Source organism: Heliconius melpomene, chromosome 4, assembly GCF_056956725.1.
Source record: "Heliconius melpomene rosina isolate 202511_hmr_F chromosome 4, ASM5695672v1, whole genome shotgun sequence".
In the NCBI taxonomy this organism is placed as follows: domain Eukaryota; kingdom Metazoa; phylum Arthropoda; class Insecta; order Lepidoptera; family Nymphalidae; genus Heliconius; species Heliconius melpomene.
The window spans coordinates 1,185,050-1,207,481 of NC_140392.1; the positions used below are offsets into that span (position 1 = coordinate 1,185,050).

At 33.3% G+C, this 22,432-nt stretch overlaps 1 protein-coding gene across 2 annotated transcripts in view; it reads right to left on the minus strand.

Moving 5' to 3' along the window:
• LOC146539347 (uncharacterized) overlaps positions 1–22,432 on the minus strand; it is a 58,275-nt gene that overhangs the window by 3,865 nt on the left and 31,978 nt on the right. For both annotated transcript variants that reach the window (XM_085184950.1, XM_085184949.1), the window contains 6 exons: positions 11,232–11,331; positions 8,918–10,852; positions 7,456–8,843; positions 1,691–1,855; positions 1,108–1,344; positions 624–761 (listed from right to left, as the gene is read on the minus strand). In XM_085184950.1, the coding sequence (XP_085041076.1) occupies positions 624–761; positions 1,108–1,344; positions 1,691–1,855; positions 7,456–8,843; positions 8,918–10,852; positions 11,232–11,259 (3,891 nt within the window). In that variant the 5' untranslated portion in view covers positions 11,260–11,331. The remainder of the gene's footprint in view (positions 1–623; positions 762–1,107; positions 1,345–1,690; positions 1,856–7,455; positions 8,844–8,917; positions 10,853–11,231; positions 11,332–22,432) is intronic.

Genomic DNA, 22,432 nt, shown 5'->3' on the forward strand with positions numbered 1-22,432 from the left:
AGAAGAAAAAGAAAAAGTACAAAAATACCAAATGCTAAGAGCTATAAATAATATGACCCTTAATTCGAGTGCTTTACTAGTAACCTCTCTGAATTTCATTACCCTGGGTCCATCATCAGATCAGCTCGATGATACCCCATCATCTAAGGTATGTACGACGTACGTATAACAGTCAAGTTTCACGATAACGTAATTAATATGGGTTCAGTTTCTTAGATTTTATTGAAGGTACAGTTACAAAGTTGCAAGTTGATTACTATGAACAAGAGCGTGTTAAAATAAATACTTAGATTCCCAGTAACAGAATATTGTAATATTTTTTAAGAACAATATTTAAAGATTTCTTGATGTTTTTAATTATTTTAAAGCCGTATCTTATGTCAAAATTTGTCTTATGCTAATGTAAGAGGCCGTCGTCGTGGTGTATGGGAACACCGCCCGATTGTAAGCTCGACGGTTGTGATTCCATTCTCACAACGAATTCTATTCATTTCCTTACTATGGTAACAGGAAAAAGCGCAACAGTGTCTCAAGAATTGATTGGAAAATGGATAACGGAGTCTTTTAACACTAGCCTTCTTCCTAATCTGCATGCGGGAAAGACAAGAATCTGGGAAACTTACAATGCCATTTTCCATGTACTCAGTAAGCATGACGATCAGTCGTGAGTTCTGCTCCCAGATCATTCTCCAGAAGTCAGTGACAGTGTTAGACAGCGGCGCCTGGCACGCTATGTAGTAGTCACGGATATTACCGGGACCCTAGAAATAAAAAAATATGCATCTAATTTAATAATAAAAAAAAATTAATGTAATATTAATTACAGAGAAAACATAACATCAATGAGATACAAAGTAAATAAATGATTCAACATAAAAAACAAAGTTGCAGGCGACAACTAAAACCCTTTTATTTCTAAGTATAGACAAATAATTTCTTACTATAACGTTCCATACCATTAATTTATAATATATGTTTGTCTTGTGAATCATCAGTTAATATAAAAATATTGGTCATTCTCACCAGTCCTACACAAAAAGCTCTACAATAATCTTTAAAAAATTTTTTTTTTTTTTCATTTATATAAAAAAATGCTTAATTGCTTACCGTAACATAATTAGCATTAATATATTCCGAAGTTGGATCATTGCCAATTCTTTTCAAAGGCACCCTGGTCTCCGGTAGCGGGAGGACATTGGAGTACCTGTTCTTGTCTTCGCAGCCTGGTGGTACCTCATCAGGTCGCACCGTCACTGAGGGGATCTCAGAGAACTCAGCGGTTATTGAGTCAATGTCCATTGCAAAGTTTGCTAAGGCTGGGTATTGCATTGGATGTGAGGTTACCTAATAGTAAGGAAGTTAAATAAATTGAAAAATATATTTATATAAAAAAATGTTAAAATTGTAACGAAATTGAGGCCGTCGCGTCGTAGCCGGCAGGGACACGCGGGTGACTGTAATACGATGGTTCTGAGTTCGAGCCCCGAGGGAATAAATTATTATTTATTATATTTTCATTTCTTCGCTCTAGCACCAAGGCAAAAGCCCAACGTTGAGTTCCGTCACACGTAATGCCTCGAAGAATTCGGTGGAAAGTGGTAGTGGTAGTGTTGGAAAGTAGTAAACTATAGCAATGGGCGTGTTTTGTTTTTTTTTGTTTAAATAACAAAAAAAAACCCGTAAATATTACCTCATCATCATAAGCAGGATTGCCATAGCTTCGTTTGCTAGCCCTCAACCTTTGGTTGCCCTTCCTGTGGCCCACGCTCACGCTGTCCAAGCTGTACGCGTCGAGAGACACGGGGGTACACCGCTGGGCGTACACACCACGACGACCACGCCGACGGACCACCAGCTACAAAAAAATGTATAAAATTTCAAATTATCAAATGATATAGTATATTTGAGGACGGACATTAATTACTTTAAAATGATCATTTACCTAATTTACCTTTAGGTTGTGCCATTAATTTTCGGTAAATTTATTACTGTGAATTGAATTAAAAATTCATCCGTTGGTGGGGACCGTCGTAGCGCATAGGCACAGCGACTGACAAAACTGAAGAAAAGAAGTAAATGCAACAGTTGTGGGTTCCATTTCCACTTAGGGGAATGAATTGTTTGCATTTCTGGTAAGAAAGGGAGACGTTGATTTGTACCACTCAATATGCAATATCCTAAAAATTGGTGCGTGGCGAACAGTATTTTGACACTTATTTACTGAATATCCACATGTCAAAAATTACTGAACCATTTCTCAGAAAACTTTTACTATACCCTAAATTAAAATACATCTTATTTAAATGATGAGATCATCTCCGTTTGATTTACATAAATCTACTTATCCTTTTTTCTAAAGTAATGAATTTCAATTTACAAATATAACACAGAATAATAAAATTGATATAATATGTAAGCAAAAGAGTTTAAAACGTGGGAATATGGTTCCCAGTTCGTACCTACTTCGTACTTACGAGTAGGTCGTTAAAATATTTAGCTGACGTCGAGAGACGTAATCAAATTGGCACTTGACGTTAGTTAGCCACTTCTAGGTAACACCTCTTTGGGTTAAACACTTATGGTTCAGCATTTTTTATTTATCACCTATTAAAAGTGTCCATAATACTTTTTTCTTGTAGTTACTAACGCGGTGGACCAAACAAACACTGTCACAGTTTCATAATATTAGTAGGTATAGATTAAGAAGACGGAGTGTTTTATCAATATATTCTGTCTTCTTCGAATATAACGCGTGAAAATAAAGAAATAGAAAGGTTCCAAAAGTATAATGGAAACTAAAGGTTAATTATCATTTAGCTTTGCTTATAATTAACTTTGTAAAAACATCCTTTCCTAGCGATATGGCGACGCTTAACTTAGCTTAGTAAGAGCCTTAGTAAGGTGCAGTTATAAGAAAGTTTTGTATACTTTTTTTTGTTAGACATCCCTTCCTATTTCATCATCTATATATATAAAATCGAAAGGTCACTCACTCATCACGAAATCTCAGAAACTACATGTGCTAGGAATCTCAAATTTTGCATAGGAGTTACTTATAGGACGTAGGTGCTCGCTAAAAAGGGAATTTGCAATATAGTCGAAGTTTGTATGGATTTTTTTTAAATCGCCACCGATTTTTATAAGATTTGAAATTTAAACTCTTAAAATTATTTCATTAAACACGTGTTTCATAGTTTATTAGGATTCACCCCTAAAAGTGCAAATAAGCGGGCGAAGCTGCGCGCGTCCACTAGTATTATATATATAAAATTATATTAAGTAAAAATAAAAAAAAAGTTACACAAAAACTCATCGATCGTCTGACTGTAAAAGATTGTAGTTGTGGGTTCGATTCGCACTACGATGAATAAATTATTTTTATTTCTTCCCCTAAGTAACAATAGTAAGAAAACTGGAAAGAAAATTGTGCAGTGCGTAAAAATGGGGGTGTTTTCTTTACATCGGGGTTTACAGAAGGAACCTAGTGGTTTCCTGTGTAAACCCTAATATACGAGTATGTATACTTGTATTTTATAATTACAACATAAAACTAATAGATAATTAAAATAAAATACTTTCTATACAAAACACCCTAAATAACGCCCACCGCCCTGAAACTGAATCACTCATAAACAAATCAACTCGAACTCATAAGTCACAACTCACAACTCTCTAGACCAGTAGAGTGCGCGCCCGCACCTAATTTCTTCTCTTTTTTATATTTTAATTAAATTCAATAAAAATATATTTTTAATTTTCTTAAATGTTTATTAGTAATAGTTTATGTTTTATGACTAAAATTGTTTATTAAGATATAATTTTAGTGTTTTTGGTGGAAAGAAAAGCTATATATATTGTTGGTAAGAGCTTTTTTATTTTATTTTTATATATTTTTTTAGTTTGCACGCTGTATCCCGCATTGAAGGGTACTACCAGTTCAGTTATCACAGTTATGTTCGTTACCTACTTTCCTTTGAATTCTTTCGCTTTGCCTCGTTACCAGAGAGAGAAAATGAAAATGTCAAATATTTCATTTCCTCGAATGAGAGTGATAATCTGTTGCGTGTAAACGCACCCGTTATGCGTTTTGTTTAAATTATGTCATGAAAACGACATTATTATCGTTATCGTCACTATGACCGTTTTATATACATTATTATTCAGTAACTATTTTATATATTTGGGATTACATCTAAAAAATTTGATACTATATATAACCTATTCACGGAGCCGTAAGATAAAAGCTAAAAAAGTCAAAGAAAGGTTATGTCACGGTTGAAAAAGTTACTACATTAATTAAAGAAAAATTTAGATTAGGATAAAAGAAAGAAGGATTTATGGAAATAAAGTGGTGGTAGGATAGTATATAATATTATAGAATGATGTCTATATAACTTAATTATGTTATTCTTTTAAATGTATTATAATATTTACTTGTAGAAATCGAATATCGATTAAGCGGGGTGAATAGAAACAAACATTATTTTATATAATTTTCAATTAGGGATATAATTGGCGTTGGTGGGATTGCATTAACTTGTACTATAGAAAAAAAATCCTTTTTTATATTATTAACGTTGTGTTCAGTTTAAAGTGGATATCGATGAAATTATTTTATAATAATTATGATTTAAAAGAAACAAATGCAATAATTAAAAATAAACTTTTTTTTTACGATTCTAAATCAACCCAATGAAAATAAAGTTAACTAGAGCATTTAATTATAGTTTTTACCATATTTTGTTTAATGCTTAAAGATACATCCTGTGGTTTTTTAATTAAATAATAATTAATACATTTCGTTAATCCTTGTGACGAAACTAACAAAAAAATAAATTCCTATTCTGTACTATAAATTATCTTTTACATCTTTGCATTTTTGTACTGGGATCAAGTTCTATCGTGAGAAAATATCTACGAGTATAAGGTATTTTATATAAATACAAATACTATAGCATAGTATAGGTGCTTTATTGGGACATAGGGAAAGATAAGAGGTGGCTTAAATATTTTTTTAGCTTTTTTGGTTTTTAAGACATTCCATTTTTCACTTTTTCCCCAAATTTGCGACTTTGCGTGATGAGTGGTGGGATTCCAGGAAAGATTATTCCTTCGAGTAGGAATCGAACTCACAACCGTCGTGTTTACAGTCAAATAACGTAGCTGCACCACGATGGCCGACCATTTTATTTTTCAAAACCGACATGTGGACATAGACGAATGGTATACTATATGTATCGATCAAGGTCAGGGAGTCAAAAACTTACCTTTATCCCTACATTACATATTACACCACCTTATTGTCACATTATAAAAAATCTACACCAAACAGAAAAGAATCGAACCTACAACCGTATCGTACAATCCAAAAGTCCAAACAATATAGACATTACAATCAAATAATTAAACTTGACCGGATGTTTAAATAATATAATGTTATCAAGGGTGGTAAAGCGCTAAGGCGGGCCAGTGAGTTCTCGCAACTCCGATAAGAGGTGTCGGGTGACAGCGATAGTGTTACTGCAAGGTATTTTTATGAGCTTTTAAGCCGTTGGTGTCCAGCTACGTTGTGAGAAATTGTTATAATTATATCTTGCTTTGAATTGTACTTGCTGTTGCATTTACTGTTCTGCAATTGGTGTATGCAAGTGCTAAGTGTTTTTCAAATTGTGGCAGAGATCTTAAAAAAAATATTTAGGAACGAAAATGTATGTAAATTGCAGTCTATAGTAATATTTTATTTATTTTTATAAATAAAATGTCTGGATAGATATATTTGGTATATTTTTTTTCTTTGTTTCAGGCTCTTGATTTAAATACTAAAACTAAATATTGTTTAAAAAATATAAAATATTGCATTTATTGTTAGTTTTTCACTGTACATCGGGATCTAGTGATAAATACTCCGGTTCTCCTGTTTCTCATAAAATATTGTTGTTTTTTAAACTTTATACATACCAGTATATTGAAATAGTTGTTGTGGCTAAGTGGCAATTACCTTATCCTACCTACCAATAATAGATACCATTCACTAAAATGATATCATCATCAATTTCAGGAACAGTCTCAAAATGTCCCGCAAGTCTCAAGAAGAAACCTTGAAGGAATAAGGTATGTTAATCAAATTACTAACTCCATTTAATAAAACGCATAAATAAAGGAACGTTACTAACCATAAGCTAAAGTAAACATGTGTAAATGATATATTGTTATATTGCGTTTGTTAAGTTGCTTGTTGTCGTTATCGTAGCGCACGGGCACAAGCGTGCAATTGTAAACGCAACGGTAGCGGGTTCGATTTCCACTCAAATGAAATTATTAAATATTTTCGTTTGCTCGCTCTGGTAACGTGAGCTGAAACGTGAGCAAAGCTGAACGTTGAGTTCCACACTCAATGCGCAATGTCACGAGAATTCGACGCAAAGCAGGGAGTGGAAGTGTCTTAATGAGAACGGAGTATTTTAACATTAGGTTCCCTGTGCCTACCATGCTATGGGCGTGATATAGCGTAAAGCTAAAAAAGAGCGAACCATATATTCATTTAAATAAGACCATATGTAAAAAGTAAAAAGTCCAGTAAAAAGTATATTCTATCCAGTACGATATTATCAAAATCGAATCGATTAAAAATTAGTTAATTTGAATATAAATCTATATATATAAAATCGAAAGGTCACTCACTCATCACGAAATCTCAGAAACTACATGTGCTAGGAATCTCAAATTTTGCATAGGAGTTACTTATAGGACGTAGGTGCTCGCTAAGACAGGAATTTGTAATATTCGATTTCTAAGGGGTTGTTTTTGGGGTCGAAAGTTTGTATAAAACTTCGTTACTACAAATGCTAGGAGTCTCAAATTTTGCATAGACGTCACTAGGACGTAGTCATGGAGACAGAAATTAATAACAACAGTTCACGCGGGTGACACCGCGAGCGGGCCGCTAGTTTTTTATAATATCTGCGAATAACTAGGTATGGAAAACGAACCTTTGTGGGCCCGCAGCATAATTTCAGAAGATTCTAAAATTTTAAAATATTAAATTTCAGGGTACGCTGTATCTTACTATCTACGTATAATTAATTAATCTACAACGTCACCCAAAGTAGTGAACGTAATTTATCGTGAGCTATCTATAGATATTATGCTCATTACTTTGGAGAAGTTGTACGAACATTCATCGATGGAGAATTTTTATTCGATGGAGAAAAACTCGAAAGAAACCCAAGAAGAAAGAAATTTAATTGAAGATGAAAATTTTCAAGATGAAAATGTTTGATTGTAATATTTATGCAAACGTGCTGTTTTGTTTTATTTAAAAACAAAAATTGTAATGGGATTCGAACCGACATGCACTGGCTATTCAGTATAGAAATTATGTCGAAAAAATATTTTTATAATTAATTTAACTAATTAAGAGGCGATGATTTAAATAAAATGTATATAAGAACTTACCAATAATCCAACAAGTAAGACAAGCGCGATGACTCCAATAGTACTGACAGCTATCGCTATCGCCGCGCCCGAACCCGCTTCTTCCTCTAGTGTCCTCAAAGACGCCTCAGTTGTCACATCAGAGTAACTCGTTAGATCTTCCAATTCATTTACTGTTTTTGTTGTAATTTCTACGAACTCGGTCGTACTTTCTACAAGATGTGAGAATTCTGTTGTCGTCGGGACTGTTGTTGAAGGGTTCACAGCTGGTATGTACTTTATTGTTGTTGGTACATGCTTCGTTTGCATTGTTGTTGAATATGTTTCAGTTTCAATTTTATCAGTTTCTGTAGGTTTGTTGTCTTGTGTTATTATTTCATTTTCTTTATCCTTTATTTCTTCGACAACAGTAGTTTCGGGTAAATCTGGGATAGTAGTTATTGGAACCCTTTCAGAATTTATTTCAGTGGCCACTGTTACTATGATTGTAGTTGTTTCAATTGGTGTTGTTGTGAGCTCTGTTGTTGATGTAATTATATCTTTAATTGTTGTATCTGGTATACTAATATCTGTAGTAGTTGGAATATCTGTAGAAATTATTTTTTCAACCATCTCAGTTGTTATCGTAATTTCTTTATGCGTTGCATTTTCAATTGTTTGAGACGATACTTCGATTGGCGATGTATTATTGTCTATGACAGTAGTCGTTTCTTCCATTTTCTCAGTAGTAGTTACGTATTTTGGTCTATAAGTAGTCACAGGAGTATTGTCCGTAGTTGTATCACGAGTTCGTGTTGGAGAAACAGGAATCCAATCTGTTACATCTGCTGATATGGTTTCCTCAGTTTCTATTGGAACATAAGAAAATCTAATTGTTGTTATTTCATAATTATCAGTAGTAGGTTGTACATTTACATGCTGTTTTAGTTCTTGCGTTATATTCTTCACTTCTGAAGAAGCCGCTGTGTCGTCACTAGGCGTAGTTACACTCGAAGGTAATTTCGTAATAGATTCGAATCCAGTTGACTTGGTTGCGTCAACTGGCGGAATTGTTTCAGTTTCATTTTGCAAAGAGTTATTACTTTCAACAGTTTGGTCGTTATCTGTTACTGGTATCCAGGGAGATTCAGTTTCAGTGTCAGAATTAGTATCAGTGCTTGCCAATACATTCACTGATAAAGTGCTTGCAGGTTCTGCACTACTTTGAATGGATATATTACTTTCTGCTGGTACACGCTCCGATATCGGTTCAGGTCTTTCTTTGATGTCAAGAACAGAATTAGATAAAGTAGGCAATATAGGCTTCCACGGTAATTTCTTCTGATAGATTTCGGTTATATTTTTAGTAACAAAGTTGTTTGCTGTCACTGTAGTACTTGTTGTAGAACTAGTGGTAACTTCTTTCTTACCTAGAAAATGGAAATATTACAGAAAATATTATTAAAATATTATTAAAATAAAATATAATAAACATTATACATACCTAAAATTTCTGCAACTTTTTGTAATTCATTCTCATCAAAAGTTTTTTGTGTTGACACCGTGCTATTTACTGTGTAGTTAGATGGTGGGGGACTTCGCAAGCTAGCCAAAGCCCATGCTGTCATGGTTGGAGGTATTTCTAAATCAACTACAGTATTTCTTTCACCAGATGCAGAAGTAGAAGTCGCAAATTTCGTCGATCCTCTCTTCCATAATGATGGAATTGTGTTATCAGATATAGATTGAGAATGTACAATTTTCTTAACACCACTTACTTCACTTTGTAATACTGGGTCAATATCAGACGACTGTGTTGTTAAGCTTCCTTTCGTCTTAGTTTTGTTCATAATTTTATCTTTTATATCAAAATGTTCATAATATATCGTAGTCGGAACTCGAGGTACAGGTCTAGTGTAATTTTTTCTCGGTGCCATCCATATTGGTTTTATTTTAGGCGTAGTAAAATGAAATCGTCTGGTCTGAGGCCTGTTAGCTTGATTTGGAGATGCTTGCTCTGTTTGCAAAGTAGAAAATACACTGTTTGGTGAATTTTTGGTGCCCGATAAATTAAGACGTTTAGAATAATTTTTATTTCTACTATTATAGTTGCTAGAATATATTCTACTCGTATCAGTAGAAAAAAATGCATTTTGCGTAGAAGTAGGCATTGGATTTACTGAACTAAGAGCTGGCTGTATTGTACTTGGGGAGAACGGAGAAGCAACTATTGATATAGATACTGGACTTGGTTCAGAATCGATCAAATGTTTTTTAGATGAAATTTCCACTTTTTTAGAAAGCTTGCCTTGTATAGATTCAATTTCTTCTTTTATAGGAGTACTTTGTGTTGTAGAGGACGTTTCAGTATCATTTTCGCAGTCATAATCGTTGCTGTCCTTAAAATTATAGGTTTCAGTTGATAAAACAGTCATTTCATAATAAATACTTGTACCCTGTACATCAGATAGCCCATCACTGCTAGAACCGGCTTTATCGCTATCTAGATAACGAATTTCTTTGGTATTCTTTATAAATACACTCGATTTGTTAGCTGGTGTATTGTTATTAAGCTTATCAAATCCTACATTTTCCTTAACTACTTTATTTATATTTGTTATATTCGGCGGTGGTGATTTAGATTTAATTATATCTAAATGATTCAAAATACTAGACGAGACTTCTTGATATTTTTTATCAAAGAAATTGTTTTTAGGCGTAGTGAGATCAGAGTTGAAGTCAAAATAGGAATCTGACGTGTACGAAGATTCCTCTTGTGTATAAACACTTTTAGGGAATAAACTAGAGAAACTTTCATAAGAAGGTTTACTATGATCATTTTTCACATCCATATCGTAGCCATGCATATATTTTTTGCTATTAAAATCATCGTCGTCATCGAAACTTGGCATTGTAAAGAAACTTCCACCATCAAACTTAGTAGACGAATATTTTTCAAAAGATCCATTATCTTCATCGTCCTCATCAGCATCATCATCATCATCATCATATTCGTCATTCTGAACGGACGATAACTCAAATGGTTTGCTCGTGCTGACCAAAGTGACCGAGGGCATTTTAGTTTTCTTATAAGTATGCATACTGCTTATAATCTCCGCAGGTTTTTTTATTTCTGGAGTCGGTGTTACTATTATAACGTCTGATACAGTCGTTGTTCTTTTTGCACTACTTTGCGTTGGTTTAGACAAATTGAACTTAACCCTTCCCCTGTCTTTATATTTAGCATTTTTCTCTGTGTGCTCTTCACTCGTGGAATCTTTTGGATGTAATTCATTTAAAGCAACATCTGGTAGTTTAGGTTTACTCCTCCAAGTGGTGACATTAGTTTTGCCAAAGGGTTCTTTTGTCGTTTCTATGGGCAATGTATTTGCAGTGACTTTGCTGGTCAACAGTAACAAGTTCACTACTAATGCGGCACCTGAAATTTCAAATAAACGTATACGTTATATCTATAGAATATTTTTTTTATAAATTCATAAAAAAACTAAACAAAATATTCACTCTCCACGTTCGGCAAATTTAAAGGTATTGACAGCTACGTAGCGAGCCCTGGCGACATATTCCGCATCATTTACATACATATACATATACTTATTTTAAAAAAAGTGCAATTATTTTATCAAATAAACGATATTTTCCTGCATTGGCATTTGCTTCAGCATTTATTATAAAAAAATATTTTTTACTTTATATAGTTTAGCATTCATATTTATGAAAATGTCATTTATACATACAAGTGGCAGTCAGAAGGTCTCTAAAAGTAAAATATTTTTTATAAGTATATAATTAATATGTACCTATACATATTCTGACCGGTGATTCCATATTTATATCATTTTGTTATATGGCAAGCTATCTTCAACAACTCCGCCCCATTCCGTAGTCTTGATGTGTTTCCTGAAAGTTAAAATTAAATGTAAATTTTAATTGAGTTACATAATTATTCCACATTTTTTTAGCTGGATTTTAAAACTGCTGTATCAGTTATATTGCAATATGTATTTTAATACACAGATTGTATTAACCTAGACCTAGTTAAGACTCTTCGCTCCTACTTTCCCGCCAATATTCGGGACATTGCGAGTCGAATGACGGAACTAACGTCACGTTTTGTATTTGTGACAGAGCGAGGAAATAGAAATAATTCATTCCTCCGTGTAGGAATTGAACCCACAAACATCACGGTTACAGTCAGACGATGTGCTTTTACCAACAATTTTTCCATATATTGTACCTTTTTGCTAATACAGAAAAATATTTTTCTTAATGTTTTTTAAATTAGCATTATATTTTGATAACATATACAACTAAAGCTACTATAGACTGACCCATTTGACTCAAGTGACCTCATCAAGGGACTTTCGGAAGTTATTAAAGGCAAAAGGCTGGTACAAAATATAATTTCATAGATTTCGGTACATAATGTGCGTTAGTATTTGGGTTAGTTCACGGAATGACTGAGTTACAAATTACAATAATGACTATTGTTTGAGGTTAGATACCAAAAAGTTTGTGCTAGTATATAAAATACATGTTAAAGTCTGCATTTTCGTTTGTGCGATTATAAAATATATAAAAATGCTATTTTAATAAATTTAATTTAAAAAAATATTTTTATTAGAACGGAGTGTCTTTATCCTTATAGTAGTTCACAGGATCCTTCTGCCTAACCCACAAAAAATATTTATTATTTTATTTTATTTTTTTTTAATTAATAATTTATTTTCATAATTTTTCATCATATTTCATCATTATTTCCATTTCTGGTAGATATTTCTAAATAGCATTACAATTATAATGTAATATACTTAGAATCGATGATGCAAAGGATTCTCACATAGCATAGGTACATAGTGCACTTTGCTAAGCTTTATCAATTCCCATACTTACCATCTCTAAGGCAATTTCTGACTATACATTGTTGCCGATATAATCAAATTACATTTTTATAAAATATTATATTTTTTTTAGCTTCCCGCTGCATCACGCATATAGCAGGATAGGCAGAGGAAACCTAGTGTACAGACACTCCGTTCCCTACACACCGCCCAATTTTCAAAATATTAGTTGGAAATTAGCTTTGTCTTGTTACTACAGCCTGGAAGTGAAAATACCTCATTACCGATACTTCATTACTCGTATTAAGAATCGAATCCCAACCGTCAACCGTCAACCAGCTCATCTGTACCACGACGGCCCATTTTAGTACCTATATGTATATAATATTGCATTATTCCCATGAATTAAGTAGTATCCCGCTACATAGTGAATGCATAATTTGAAGTAAAGCCTTATTCACTATACCTCTTTAGTGGTTTAACGGTAGTTTGATTCTGAGTCTGTGCCTCAGTGTGGCATTAAGGCTTGCCACGGATGAAAATGTGGTAGGTAGGTGTCACGTGCGGAATAGACATTAATTATTCGTATCTCTCTTTTATATATTATTTTTATTCAATTTGCTTTGCTTTATAGCTTTTATCTTCACACGTATTCACTTTTTTTTTCCTTCTATGTGGTTGTCAATTAATTATAGACATCTGACGGGTGTCATAAAAAAGGAACGCTATATTTACATATACCTATATTAATAATTTTACTTTAATTTCAATTGTATTAGAGCCATTTCTATTAAAGTCCTAATGACCTAAGTTTCGAAACCAGTTAGTACACTAAGTTGAACACTAGATGCAAATTGCCCGACCTAGAATTGCTTTCTAAATAGCATGCTGTTCAAATTCAAAGGAAGAAAAGGTTATATTATAAAATTGTTAGTATGACGAGCGGTAAATCTACGACCCACTTACTTATACTTGTAATAAAAAATTACATAGATAAATATATCTGTGTAATAACACATGATGAAGACATATTATCTTCATTTCCTCTCGGTAGCTAAAGAGCGGCGTTGAGTTCCGCCTCTCAACACGCAATGTGTCCAGAATTCGGCTGTAAGTGGGAGAAAGAAAGTATTTTAATACGAACGTGTGTCTTAACAGTAGGTTCCCAGGTTTGCTCTGCCTAATATTACCTATATAATCAGCTTTTTTTGAAAGGTTCAACCTATAAAAGTAAGTAGAAGGAACCTAGTGTAAACACCTTTCGTTCCCATTTCCCATCCCTACGTGTTGAGTTGTGAAACTTAGCGCCGCGCTTTGTCTTATTACCACAGCGGGGAAATAAAAACAATTAAACACCGGAATCGAACCTACCAGCTCCGCGTTAGTACTCAAACGCTATACCGCTGCGCTACAATGACCTAATTCAAAATAATTATCAGTTAAACTCTAATTAACGTCTCTGAGTGCTATTGATTGCTAAAATTGTAGCGTCCTGTAATTTTTCCTCTTATCCTACTAACAGGTTTACAAGGCAAATTACCGAGTGAACCTGACCTTATTAAATTACGAAGAAATTAGCAACGCCTACACTATATATACGAGTATACGCTAATATTGAGATGTACTACTTTTGTAGGGACAGTGCTGGTAATGATCATAAAATTAGATAGCAGTACGCAAAATGGCCAATTAGTTTTTAACTGACATTAAACCGAATTAAAATTAATATTTGCTATCTCTATATGTACCTACATACATATGTGTAAATTGTTGTTAAACATTTGTTTTACACATACAGACATTGAGTCTTGAATGGCGGAGTACAACGCTGCAACTTTTCAAACTCCTGGCTAGAAAAATTAAAAGAACTATTTCTCCCGAGTGTGAACTGAATCCACAACCATCGTTTTTACAGACGCTGTGCCGCTGCGCTACGACGGCCTCAAAATTGTCATATAATTATGTATTTTCGTCATTTATAATACACAAAGCGAAGTATTTACATTGTAGTATTGTATTACGTTATAAATTACAAAACTTCAAACTACTCGTACATATAACAAAATGAACTTATTATTCGCCAAAGCTGCCGTTTTGTCCTCGTAATAATGCAATAACCATTTCGAAACCGTACAAGCCCGAACAAATCTTGTCACTTATTAGGGCTGTCAGCTTTAGGAAAGGATTTAGGCTCCAGTTTCAGGTTTTTGTACCTCGCCGGTTGCAGAGTCGGCAGAAGAGACCTTAGTTCCCGTTGACCTTAATTGTTAAGACACTCCGTTTCTATTATGAGACACCGGTCTCCATTAAATCCATCCGGAATTAAACGCGCGCTTATGCCTTATTACCAGAGCGAGGAAATGAAAATATTAAATATTTCATTACCTTAAGTGGGAATCAAACCCACAACCTGTCACGTTAATGCCTTTGCGCCACAACTTATATGTATACGTTTATATGCTATATATCTATGTTTTATGCTCTATCATAAATATGTATTTTTTTTTAAATTAGACTTCGTTATAGGAGCATTGTAACTTAATATTAAATATTTTATTATGAAATGTAAAAGTAAGTGAATATACTCTGCTTAGCAAAACAAGTGTAAAAATTTTAATTTTCCGCTAATTCGGTCTACAAAGACAAAGTGATGAAATGTTAATTCTGTTTTAGCATTCAGTAATTGATTGTCATGAAATAGATAAATAATTTACGTAAATCTATAAAATTATGATTAATAATTAAAATTAATTTAGTAAAAAATAAGCCATTAAGTTTTATAGTAATATGTTTTGATTACTTGATTTATTTCCTGAGTGTAAAATACTGACCACTTTAAAAATATTAAAAATGTTTTCATTATATTTATGCATCGTGCTCATTTAAAAGCTTCTATACTTTGAGGCTAGTCGTGGTACAGGGGCGTAAACGCAACTGTTGTTCTTATCTTTCACTTAAGAAATCGAACTCAAAAAATTTCCATAAAGCAGTATAAACCGGCCAAAAACTCAAACAAATGCAAAGTTCTGCTGGAACCTCGCGAATTGTAGATGTCCTTAAAAATATGTCTCTTTTTTTTTTTATGGAAAAAGGATAAGGCAAACGAGCGTTCGGGTCACCTGATGATGATCACCGCCGCCCACGACCCCGTGCAGCACCAGAGGAGCTACAGGTGCGTTGCCGGCCTTTGAGGTGGAGATAGACGCGCTTTTTGAAGGTACCCATATCGTACGGACCTGGAAACACTGCCGCGGGTAGACCGTTCCACAGTTCGGTGGCGCGTGGAAGGAAATTCCTACGAAACCGCACAGTAGTGAAGTGCCACGCATCCAGATGGTGTGGATAATATTTAAGTTTGTGACTATGCTTATATATTTTAGATAAATATATTTTTTTGAAATAAGATATTATATGCCAACCCTACCAAAACATAACAATCATATACAACAAACTATGGTATCATTTCGACAGAACACGTCCATGTTGGCTTCAAAGCCGGTAAAGGGTAGTTTCTTATAACGAAAGATATATTTCGTTAGAAGAGATTGTTTCCTAACAATAGTTATTAATAGTAACACTCGGGTCGTGATAGAATGCGCTTGCGCTCCTTTATAGTGATGTGAGTTCAGGAACAAAGTATTTTATAAGAGATATAACTTGAAGAAATAAATGTTTATATTAATCGTTTTAGTAGAGATTGAATGGTTAACGTAATGTAATAAAAATAAATATAATAAGCTTCCTGGGTAAATGGAATATTTAATTTTAAAAAAGTTACAATAAATAAAATTTTCAACCTGCGTCTAAGATCATAGTTACTAAGATTATAAGAATTTATGTTTAAATGTATCCAATAACATGTATTATTTACAAATGTATATATGTATTTTTTATATTTAATTAAACTTTTCAGTAGCAGTAGCTAGTTAAATCCTAGTATCAAAACTCTCTGCTCTCCACATTTACAACATAAGACAGCAAACAACGTCACAACACTGAACAACATTGATATGCATCTCACGAACTAAACAAGCCATTCACCACGAGGCGGACGACGGCGGTGCGCGGTACAAGCACGACACTACTCCACGGTGTTGCTTTGAATTACGATAATAAAAAAAATATAATAATAAACTTCACTTTCAAAATTCGATAGCATTGAAGAATATTTTTTTATCTTCTCGTCGTATCCCGTATAGCAGGATAGGCAGAGGGAATTTAGTGTATTTTTAAAATATATTTTAATTAAATACAACATACACGTAGTCCGTATCTTTTTTTATACGAATTACACTATTTTACAATTTAATATAATTATTATACTGTCAATTGTCCTAGTGTCATTCCAGAGAGAAGAAATGAAAATAATGCATTACCTCGAGCCAGAAGAATCATTGTGTATCAACTACTTCAAAAGTTTAGAGATCTAGTTTAGGATATAAGTATTTGAAATAATAAAAATGTCTATATATTTTTCGTACATTGTATTAATTTATATTGGTAAAAAAGCTGCGAGCAAAAACAAAAAGGCATAATTCTAAGCCTTAAATAAGAACACACAATAACAACTACAATACTCCAATGCCAAAGATGTCAAGGAATAAATAGAAAAAGAACATTTCACTCTCATCTCAGGCCTCAGCTATCAAAAACAAAGCATAGCTGCGAACCGACAGTGCGCCCTTTCATAGCGCTGATGCAAGCCAAGGTCTTAGAATTAGAAACCTTTACACCACGTCTACGGGTCGCGGAGGTGACAGGACTGTCGAAATTACAGCTGTTGAGACCAATTTAGCTTATATTTGTAGCATCTGTGTGATTTAAAATTGTTACTTATATAAAATTCAGGAATTATATTAATTCAGGCAATTCAGGAATTATATTAATAAGCCAAGGCGCAGCGTTGAGTTACGCCATTAGTCTATAGTACCTACCACAAATTATTTACCAATTCTTTGATGATAATTAAAATAATTATTGTTTCAAACAATTTATTAAGTATTATAAATTCAAATTATTTTCACAACAAAATAATTAATACAGCTGTAATATGCTGTTCGCATGTCATTGGAAATAGTTAATTATTAATACAGGTACATCGCAGTTCGCACGTTACAAGGAAGATTTAATATCATAAGAGAATGTGGATATATTTATATGGTATTCAAATATTTATTAATATTAACAGTATTTCTTACAAAACGTATAAATAAGAGAATTGGTCTCGAATCCGCGCCTGTTGGAAACCGTCCAAGCGCTCTGACCACTAAGCCATACATTCTAGTCCATTCAACTACATATTTTAAAAATACATAGTAAATAATTTTTTTCTAATACTTTCCATTCAAAACATGTCACAGTTATAAAACCACTAATATAAGCTCCGTATGTATATTTGACCACAAAAAGACCAAATCAGGTGACAGTCGATTTGGTGGTCAGAAATTATGTTGAAAGAGGTACATATGTTTATTATTCGCGTGCAGTACGCAGTACAATATTTCATATTTGGTTGCAATTACACAGACACTTTAATAACACTAATATTACATTGTAATTTGGAAACAATGTTCAACTTGTATAAGTAAAAATACCGGCCAATTGCGAGTCGGACACGCGCATGAAGGGTTCCGTACTACCTATAAAAACGGTAAAAAATCACGTTTATTATTTTACATTTTACACATTACACATTTTAATTATTCTGTTTATTAGTATTTGTTGTTATAGCAGGAACAAAAATACAACTTCTGCAGAAATTTCAACTGTCTAACTATTACAGTTCGATATACAGCCCGGTGGCAGGCACACCAACGGACGGATAGGGCAGTCTTCGTAATAGGGTCCCATTTTACCCTTTGGGCACGTAACTCCCAAAAAAGACCAATAGATAGTCATGGGCTGGGCCCCTGGCATAGTGACACAGTGACAGGTAAACGCGACGATCCCTATTCCTATTCTATAGACGATTCCTATGGGAGATTTTTTTGTTTCGCTCTGATGACGAGACCAAGCCAATGAAAATGGATTTTTTTGGACACTATGTCACTTGAAAAGGATTATTTTAAATTTGAAAATGTTATACTTGCTTTACCACCTATAAATAATATAACTCTATCTACAGATATCTCTTCAACTAGCACGTAATTCAAATTTGAATTAATGTTTCTCTTAAAGTTCCTTGTAGTAAGTACTAACATAAAAATAATTAAATTTCTTAATACGAAAAGCTATTTAATGAAAAAATATTTTTTTATCTTTTTTGCACTGAAAAGTGAATTAAAAGTCTTAGCTAATATCTGCCTGTCAACATATCGTTCTTACTTCATACTACACGCGATACATTAATCACAGTAAATTACACATTTATACATAGTATGAGAGATTACTAACAATTTTGTTGTTACTTATCAGTTGTTAATAAAAAAAAATAAAAAAATAAACTAGTGTTAAAAAACTACGCTCCTTCGCTAAGTGGTGAAACTCAACGCCTCGTTTGCTTAAAAAATATATTTTATTATTATAATGACAATTTTGTTTGTTTATTAAATTGTTTTTATTTAATTAGATTTTATTTTATTTTTTTATAAATTAGGTTTTTTGTTAAATTAGATTCAGCGTTCAAGTTCCATTAATAAAATTTTAGTTACAAACAAAAAAGACATATTTAATTACAATTTTTGATAAAAATATTGTACGAGGCGCAACTTTCATAAAAAAAAATTACCAAAAAATCTGAACCCGCACTTCTCAGATTCTGCCACTGTGATATCAAACTAGGCCATACGCTTACATTCCCCCTACATTCCCCCCCCCCCCTCTCCCGTCTTGTCTATATGGTTCATACAATTCTGTCTAAGCCATAGTCAAAAAGTCAAAGAATAAAGAGTCAGACATCGAGGTCACCTATTAATCATAAACAAAAACCTTTTCTTTTGAGTCATACATTTACATGTTAAGAAGACACAAAGAAACTTAGTGTCTTATTGAAATAGTGTTTTCGAGACAATGGGTCGCAATCTCTGTTTAAATATTTGAAATGTAACTGCAATATTTATTATTATTAAATAAAATCTGTAGTTTTATGTATAACTAGGTAAAGCTTTTACTTGTGGTTTCGTCATCGTAGCAAAATGGAAATATCTATGAATGAATGAATTTATACTCAAGTTCACACCACTCTCAATTTTGAGATCGATCTTGAGATGCCGTTTTCAATCATAAATTACATATCTATGAATAAAGAGCTGAAGATCGAGCTCAGTGGCGTGCCATTGGAGAGGCCTATGTCCAGCAGTGGACGAGGACAGGCTGATGATGATGATGATGATGATGAATAAAAACGGCATCTCAAGAACAATCTAAGACTTGACAGCCTAAACGCCCGAGGTAACTGACCATTAGTACAATGGGTTAATAAGAATCGAACCCACAACCATCACGTCTACATTTATTATCTAATTCCATGTGAAGCATATCGAAACCAAATAAGGGAACAATGATCTATTCCAACGTAACACTAACTAAGAAGATCTACGAAGTAATTGCACCAAGTCCACGCTCCGCTGACCCCAAATTACGATACGATTTTCACTTTTGTTTAACATTCAGGGAAAGTCTAAGAAAACAACTTCTGGGCTTTTTATTAACGAAAATATTGTATTTGTATTGTAAATGTATGGAGATTGCTTATCTTAATACATAATTACTTTCGCTTCGTTATGGCTGTTTAAATAGTTTAAACACCGTCATTCAAAAGACATCGTTTTTTTTTGTTTTATAAATTCTTACGGAGGTTGTCGTGGCGCAGTGGCAATTGTGTCTATATACGCAACCGTTATGAGTTCGATTTTCCGCCGAAAATACTATGTTATTATACTCTAGTAAGAAAAAGCTCTGTGCTAAGCCTTACCACACCACGAAAAAACATGAAGCTAATTACTTATTTTACTTATATATTCGATATTATTTATAATTCCATCGTTCCGTACTTTATCTATGCTATTGTTTATTTTACGATGTGTCCTATATATTCTAAATATCTACACCATAGCCAAGTTGATGCTTAAAAAAGCATATTACAAACATAACCCCACATTTTAACTCGCCAGATTAATAAAAATAATTAATTTCCTAAGTTATATGCCCAATAAAAACCCATAACCACGGCGTTTATAATCAAAGCTGTTTTTAAATTTAAATTGATATCAAATATTTAAAATTATTAGGAAATTTGATTTGGAAACCTGACCAATCTATTGTAGATTGACGTAGTACGTGACGCGATGTGAACAGACTGTAAACTGATACCCATACGCCCCTCTATTGCTGAATAAGTTAACAAATAATAAAAATAATTATAATTTTGAGGCCAGTCACAGAGAGCTGTAAACGTGACAGATTGTGGGTTCAATTCCCAGGAAATCAAATATTTATTTAAATTTATATTTTCAATTCTTCGCTCTGATGAATGCCTTTAGAATTTAGATCAAATTTAGAGACGCACGCCTGGGCCTCTACGCCACTATAGGATGACCTCATTCACACAAAAATTATTTCCCAAAATTCCTAAAAACGGGGGAAAACGGTTATACGTAACTGCTATACGTAAACACCTTAAGCTTTAAAACTCCCTAAAATATTTTTATTATAGTTATTATAAACGAACTGTTTCTCAGAAAAATAATAAGTAAAATTGCAACTAGCTTTCTTCAAAGCTTCAAATAATAGAAATTTGATATTTGGGTATCAAACTCAAGCTCGATACAATAACCCAAAAACCATAACAAACTAGAGTGAAACTAATCCACCGTTTGTAACCGAAAATCCGAGAGGGAAAGTGACCGATATCGTCTAGTATTGTACTCAATACTTTCTCACAATCCCACAATGGTCGGAAATAAGGAAATTAGTACTTATGTACGTTAGTCATATTTATATATTTTTTCTTCACGCTGTATCACTTAGAAGAGTAGGCAGAAGGAACCGGGGAAACTAGTGTTAAGACACTCCATATCCCGCCGAATTCAAGAGGCGTTACGTGTTGAGCGGTTTTCAACGCCGCCATGAAACAGTGAGACAGTATCGGACTGTAAATTGCTCATTTGCTCGCTCTGAGAAGAAGACAAGGCGCGATCTTTGAGTTGCACCACTCAACACCACTCAACACGCAATGCCTCGAAAAATTCAGCGGAAAGTGAGAAGTGGAGTGTTTTAACACTAGGTTCACTACCCAGTTTTATGAGGGATACAGCATGAAGATATTTTTTTTTTCTAAAAACTAGTTTATATTGGAAATGATTGTAAAAACCCATCTGAACAAATTTTGCAAATTGACCTTCTATCGATTCGCTTTGGAAGTAATAGGTAATTTAGTTTAATTTGGTACTATCGACGGGAGTCTATTGCTTGTAAATAAATATTGTGAAAATCGTGTTTACTTATTTACTTGTTAGGTAAGAAAGAAGTATAGAAATTGCAGTTTTAAAATGCACCTATAAAAACATATTGCATTTTAGTAATAACGGTTGTACTAAATAGCAAATTTGATGTAATAATATTTTAAAAAATCCTTTATTCTAGTAACGAGGAAAAGCACAGTGTAGACTTTTGCCACAGAACTCTCAATGCCTCGAGAATTTGGATTTGGAATGGAAGAACCTTGATAAAGTACGGAGTGTTTTAACACTGTGTTCCCTCTGCCTACCCTCATACGTACGTAATACAGCGTGAAGCTGAAATCAATACCTATGACTTAGTAGTAAGCAGAAAACATATTTACTTATTTCATTTTATCATTTGTAAAAACTTCTCATGCATTACTGATTCAGTACCTAATTCCAGTTATCAACCTTCGCCTTATACGGAAACATTTTATGAGATCAAAGATTCAAGGCGTATCTGATTTGGTCACGATGTTAAATTACTTTTATGAAAATGCAGTTAAAATTAAGTCTTATAGTCGAAAATGTAATATCTGTGTTTTATTCTTGGAGTTAAATCAAACTTATTAAAGTATATAAATTAGAAATATATTATTAGTGGTTTGCGCTACGATAGCGCAGTACAAGCGTGTGACAGTAAACGCGACGGTTTCGGGTTTGATTCCCACTTGGGGGAATGAAATATTTGATATTTTCATTTCCTCGCTCTGGTAACGT